Source organism: Crocuta crocuta, unplaced genomic scaffold (genome assembly GCF_008692635.1).
Source record: "Crocuta crocuta isolate KB4526 unplaced genomic scaffold, BGI_CrCroc_1.0 scaffold193, whole genome shotgun sequence".
In the NCBI taxonomy this organism is placed as follows: Eukaryota; Metazoa; Chordata; class Mammalia; order Carnivora; family Hyaenidae; genus Crocuta; species Crocuta crocuta.
The window spans coordinates 6,335,309-6,341,966 of NW_027529624.1; the positions used below are offsets into that span (position 1 = coordinate 6,335,309).

The following is a 6,658-nucleotide window of genomic DNA, read 5'->3' on the forward strand; positions in this document are numbered from 1 at the left end:
TTTTTTTTTTTTTTTTACAAAATAAGTGGTCAGAAGAAAGAGCCCGCTCCTTTGCTCCTTCTGGGGCAGAAGCTCAGCTGTGGACGTAAGGGAACGGGTTTTCACACAATCTTGGACCAATGGCCCAGGTGCAGCCTAGACAAGAGGCAACCATATACCCTCAACGAAAGGGAAGGATTTCCAAAGTGAAGAATGTTCGGGAGTCATCGGGCCCACTACCCTCATTTTGCAGGGGCGCAGTCTGCAGACCGGGGCAGGGGAACAGCAGTGCGGTAGAGGAGCTGGTGCGTGCAGAGCAGGGCCGAGGATTTGAACTCCCCAACTTTCCGCTTCACCAGCTGGGGCGGCGGATCTCACGGAAACCAGTTCTCACGGATCATGCTACCTGGGCGTTCTCACAAGGGACATGCCAACGTGAAGGAGACAGGTTGGCGGAGAGCAGACGTGGGGGGGCCCGTGCTGAGGAAGGAGGGGGCAGTCTGTAGCCGAGATGAGAGCCTGCACTAAGGCCCCCACCATCAGGGGCCAGCAGCCCTCCAGTCGGGCAGGAGAGAAAGTCAGTCACACCTGCAAGGCGCCTTCAGCTGCACAGAGCATAACGTCCTGGACAACATCAGTGTTAAACAGTAAAACGTTACACTGGCTGAAAGCGTAGTCAGGTAACGGGCACAAAGAGAATGAGGCTGACGCAGGACACACACAGGGATTTCTAAACGAATTTGAAAGCTCCCGGAAGCAAGATCTGGGGGATGCAGACATAACAAGTCATGGACTCCAGTGGAGACGAGCCTCTGTCCACACCAGGGGGCACTCCCGAAGTTGCAGATATAACAGAACCATTTTCTGAGTGCGTTAAGAGGGTTTGCCGATGACAGGAATCCTGGGGTCCTTCTGTTAACTAATCATAACGTCACTGACATACCACAGAGGACGTCTGCCTTGTGCAAAAGATCCTTAGAGCAGGCTCTCAGACCAGTGTTCACTCTGGCCCTGAGAGTCCCAAAGTTGGTTCTGTGGGAGGCCAGAGCTCCTTCTAGAAGGTTCTCAAGCTAGCCTGGCCTGCATTCTAGTCCTGGTTTGACTGCTCATAAGCTGGGCAGCCAGGGAGAGCCACATGACCTTTCTTTTTTTTTTTTTTTTAATATTTTTATTTATTTCTAGGAGAGAGAGAGAGAGACAGCGTGAGCAGGGGAGGGTCAGAGAGAGAGGGAGATACAGACTCTGAAATAGGCTCCAGGCTCTGAGCTGGCAGCCAGCACAGAGCCCGATGCAGGGCTCGAACCCACGAACCGTGAGATCATGACCTAAGCGAAAGTCGGACGCTTAACCGACTAAGCCACCCAGGCGCCCCGCCACATGACCTTTCTGAGTCAGCGGATAATGTGTGCAAACACCTAGCCCGTAGCAGGCACTCAACAAACGTCAGCTCCCCACCCTCCCCACCCGCAAGAGGAGCCCTCCTCAAGAAGGAGGGGAACGTTCTTGAACTCGCTTTGTGTTTCATGTGTCCTATGCCGATGGATACTTTTTACTTTTATATTTTGACTTGCTTAAAATGATGCTTCTTAAGTTTCTGGTCTGAAAATGTCTAGTCTCGAGGCGTGTCAGAAAGTCTAAGAGGAACCGTGAAAGACCCCAAATGGCCAAAGCGACTGTGGGAAAGAACAACAAAGTTGGAGGTATCAACATGTCCTGACTTCGAACTATACTGTAAAGCCATAGTAATCAAAACACTATGGTCCTGGCATAAAAACAGACATGAAGGCCAACAGAACAGGATCGAGATCCCAGAAATAACCCCCAGCATACACGGGCAACATATTTGACAAGGGAGCCAAGAATATACGATGGAGAAGAGACAGTCTCTGTGACGATGACGTTGGGAAGACCCATGCAAGCGAACGAGACTTTCACACCATTCACAAAAATAAACTCAGAATGGACTCAAGGTTTGAACTGAAGACCTAAAGCCATACAAGTCCTAGAAGAAAACATTGGGAAAAAGCTCTTGGACATGGAACTTGGCAATGATTTTATGGATATAGTAGCAAAGCACAAGCCACAGAAGCAAAAATCAACAAATGGGACTACATCAAACTAAAAAGCTTCCCGCACAGCAAAAGAAACAACAAAACAAAAGGGTAGGGGCGCCTGGGGGCCTCGGTCAGGTAAGCGTCCGACTTTGGCTCAGGTCATGATTTCATGGCTCGTGGGTTCGAGCCCCGCATCGGGCTCTGTGCTGACAGCTCGGAGCCTGGAGCCCGCTTTGGATCCTGTGTCTCCCTCTCTCCCTGCCCCTCCCCTGCTTGTGCTCTGTCTCTCTATGTGTCTCAAAAATAAATAAACATTAAAACAAAACAAAAAAACGAAAAGGCAGCCTATGGAATGGGAGAAAACATTTGCAAACTGCACATCCGATAAAGCGTTAATACCCAAAATATATAAGGAACTTGGATAACTCAATAGGGAAAACATAAATAATCTGATTTTAATATGGGCAGGGGAGCTAACAGACATTTTTCCAAAAAGGATATTCAAGTGCCCAAACGGTACATGAGAAGGTGCTAGACACCACTCACCCGCGGGGAAATGCAAATCGAAACCAGGATCAGATATCATCTCGCACCTCTTGGGATGCCTATTACCTGAAAGAAGAGGTACCACTAGCAGGTGCTGTGGGAGGACCAGGATGTGGAGGGAAAGGGAGCCCTTGCACTGCTGGTAGAAATGCAAACTGGTGCAGCCACTCTGGAAAATGGTGCGAAGTTTCAGTGAACTGTTGAAAAGAGAACTACCCGGTGACTCAACAATCCCGCCTCTGCGTAAATACCCAAAGGAAATGAAATCACTGCCTCGAAGAGACGTCTGCACCCTCATGTTCGCTGCAGCACCATTCATAACAGCCCAGATACGGAAACGACTTAAGTGTCCGCCAACAGATGAATTAAGGGCACTGTGGTCTGTGTATGTGCATAATGGAACACCATTCAGCCACGAAAGGGAAGGAAACCCTGCTCTCTGGCACAATGTGGCTGAACCTCGAGGGCATGACGCTAAGTGAAAGGAGGCAGACAGAGAAAGACAGATACTGCACCTTCTCGCTTGCACGTGGAATCTAAAGAAACTGAAGTCACAGAAGCACAAAGGAGATGGGGGGCATTGCCAGGGGCAGTGGGGGAAATGGGTGAAGGCGCCAAGTCCCAGTTTTAAGATGAGTAAGTTCTGGGGGCACCAGGGGGGCTCAGCTGGCTAAGCGTCCAACTCTCAGTTTCCGCTCAGGTCGTGATCTCACAGTTCGTGGGTTCGAGCCCCACATCGGGCTCTGCGCTGGCGGCATGGAGCCTGCTTGGGATTCTCTCTCTCTTCCTCTTTCTCTCTGCCCCTCCCACACTTACGCTTTCTCTCTCTCAAAATAAAATAAACTTAAAAAAAAAAAGAGAGATGAGTAAGTTCTGCAGACGGAATGAGAAAGGAAGAAAGAGAGTCAAACCATCTTGGGCATCCCTCCTTCTGGCCTGCAGGACCTCGCCGCTGCGCGTGGTAAGGAGAGTGGAGACAGGCTCTAGGTGTCAGGACTCAGCCTCGTCTCAAGCAGCCTGGCTTATATTTCCTCTTTAATTACAGCTTTCGTAACTAGCGTCAGCTCGGGGGACTAGTTAACTTACAGTTAATACCAAGTGCTTAACTCGGCCTCCTCAAGCATAATTTATACCCACACGATTCGAGAGCGAAGCAACACACACCTACACAGAGTTTTAACCCGCAGCCCAGCGGTCTGTGACGGCTACCGTGTTGGGGGGGGAAGTGTTAAGTTTTGGGTCCCACCAAGAGTTCTGGGGACCACGGGATACTGGGGTGGGGAGGCCATTTCACAAATGTGAATGGAGGCAGAGGGAATACTAAGATACAGCAAGACCTTGGTTTGCAAGCATAATTTGTTCTGGAAACATCCTCATCATCCAAAACACTCCTATATCAAAGCGAATTTCAAGAACCACTGACTCAGGTGTGATCATGTGACGTTTGGCGTCCCATCCTACCCGTATTACAAGACATTGCTCATTTGCCAAGTTAAAATTTATCAGAAATGTTTGCTCAGGGCGCCTGGGGGGCTTGGTCGGTTAGGCATCTGAGTCTCAGCTTCAGCTCAGGTCATGACCTCACGGTTTCATGGGTTCAGGCCCCGCATTGGGCTCTGCACTGATGGTGTGGCACCTGCTTGGGATTCTCTCTCTCCCCACCTCTCTCTCGGCCCCACCCCTGCTTGCGCGGTCTGTTTCTTTCAAAAGAAATAAATACACTTTAAAAAATGGGAAAAAAAAGTTTGCTCGTCTTGCGGAACATTCGCAGATCAAGTTACTCGCAATCCAAGGTTTCACCGTATGGCTTGATGTGGGTGGCACAGCGGACCGAGGGCACAGGGCACGAAAGATGAGAAACCCCCTATACTAAAAAGCCCACGCATTTGAATTTCATTAGTATAGCATTTGTGATCATTGGGCCAGAAGGCAAGAGGGACATTTACCTTTGTAGAATCTAGGAATACAATAATTTGAGGGAACCATAGTCTACAGAACATTACTGGGGGGAAGAGTTCCGTGTAAGAAAGCAAGTATTTACTGGGTGTATGCTATATAATTGGGCCAACGTTTTCATATTCACCATCTGACTTAATTCTCCTGTTTGTCACTTAACGAGGAATATATTTTATGATCTCCATTTTACAGGCGAGGAGCCTGGGGCACCAACAAATTAACGAACGAGCCAAGGGCCCCACAGTTAGTTGAGCTACTTCAACATCGGCAGGCACACCATTTGCCTTCACCCGCTACACTTTCCCAAGGAAGCAGGCTGCCCGGGAGGGGGGATGGGGGGATGTAAAAGGTTCACATCCGCACGGCAAATGAAGAGCAACATTTGCCAAGGTTTGTAATCGCGATGGCAGAAGTGCCTGTAGCCTCCGGGCTATGAATGAACTTGCCCGCTGATGCTTCTGGGGGCCCAATTATCAGGCCCAGGGCCCACAAGGCCGGGAGTGAGGTTCAAGGGACAACCACGGGCGTTTCTGGCTGTGCGGGGCCCGGCGAGTCTCCGTGACAGCCCTGGAGAGGGGCGTCACAGCCAACCCGGGGGCCCCTGCTGCCTCTGAAATGGATGTTTTTGGGCCACTCCTGCAAGAGCAAGCTGTCACTTTACCCCTCTCCATAAGGTCTCATTGGTGCAGCCTGGGTCGCACGCCTGAGCCCGGCTGCTGGGAGGCTGGGGCTTCGAGTCTTGAACAGAGGAAAGGGCTCCCCAGTGCTGGGCGGCCAGCATCGTGCTACGGTGCACTGAGGGTGCCGGCAGCAGGTCCCTCGGGCTCTTGTTCCCTTTCACAAGGGCTCCTGCTCACTCTAGGAGGAGGATACTTTGTGGCCTGGAGTCCCCCTGCGGCTGCAGCAAGGTGGGACGGGGAGCCATGGCTCACAGCTGTGGCTCACTGCTTTCCCTGTCATGTGACCTTGAGCAAGTCCCTTCACCTCCTCAGCACGGAAGCGGGGGTTAGGCCCATGGTCCCGTGAGGACCGTAAAATACTGTCCCGGCAGCCCCGTAATCCATACCGTCTCACGCAATTGCCAAGGGTCGCTGCAATCGAACGCAATGCACTTGGGTTTCTTACTAACTGAGATACAACTTTTCCCAGGCCGGCCAGCCAGCCCGTCTGCTTTACTGAAGTGCGCACAGCTCTGGCTCTGTTGAGAAAAGATCCCGCACCAGGAACGGGAACATCAGTTCCAAATCAGAACCTGCACAGGGCGGAGGATCGACTCGATGCCCGTGAGGTCATGTGAGACGCCACCCGCAGCAGAGGCCCACTGCAGACTTGGCCGCGGAGCAAGGCGGGGTACTTACCACGGAGGTTTCAAAACATTCCAGGCCTTGGCCCAGGGCCCACGCCCGGGCCTGCGCCGAATCCACCACCCGTCTGCTGGCCAGGTCTATCTTGTTGCCCACCAGCACACCTGCTCGAAAGAAACAACCAAAGCATCACCTTGAACTGTGGCAGCCATGGNTAAAACATTGGGAGAGGCTGCCTGATTGGAGGTGGTGAGCACAGGGAGAGAGAAGCTTCGGAGGGCCGCAGGGGAGCGGGGTGGGGGATGGGGCTTCACTCATCACACACACAGCTTTTGCCCAGCCCTTTTCCTAGACTCCCTGCGGACCTGTCTGCCTTGTCTCCTTACGGCTGCAAAGCCAGGGCCAAATTTATGTGAGCGTTCCTGATCATTCCTAGCACATGGAGCAAACGTTAAAAATGGTCATTAATACTAATCTAAGGACTGGGCTCCGAGTCAGGGACTCAGAAGTAATTTAGTCCCGTTCCCAGCTGCATCAGCTGCAACTAATTTCTGAGCCCGTCTCTGGAGATCGCTTTTGCTGGTCTCTAATGAGGGGAATTTGTTGATCTCACATAGGGATGAAAAATAAACTGATTTAAAGCATTCAGAAGTGACAATAGGACTTGAATGTTTACTTGCACCCCACATGCAGGAGAAAATGAGGGATTCATCCCCAGGGCCAGCTCTCAGAAATAAGAACTCAATCACGTCACCGCGCCTTCCCCATGTCGAGTCTCCTCTCCTTCACCTTGCAGGGGTGGGTGGGTGGGGGGCAGGA

The 6,658-nt window shown here is 51.5% G+C and overlaps 1 protein-coding gene across 2 annotated transcripts in view; it reads right to left on the reverse strand.

Annotated features, from left to right (window-relative positions):
- IFT27 (intraflagellar transport 27) overlaps nt 1-6,658 on the reverse strand; it is a 19,837-nt gene that overhangs the window by 1,463 nt on the left and 11,716 nt on the right. For both annotated transcript variants that reach the window (XM_077761951.1, XM_077761950.1), the window contains one exon: nt 5,894-6,003. In XM_077761951.1, the coding sequence (XP_077618077.1) occupies nt 5,894-6,003 (110 nt within the window). The remainder of the gene's footprint in view (nt 1-5,893; nt 6,004-6,658) is intronic.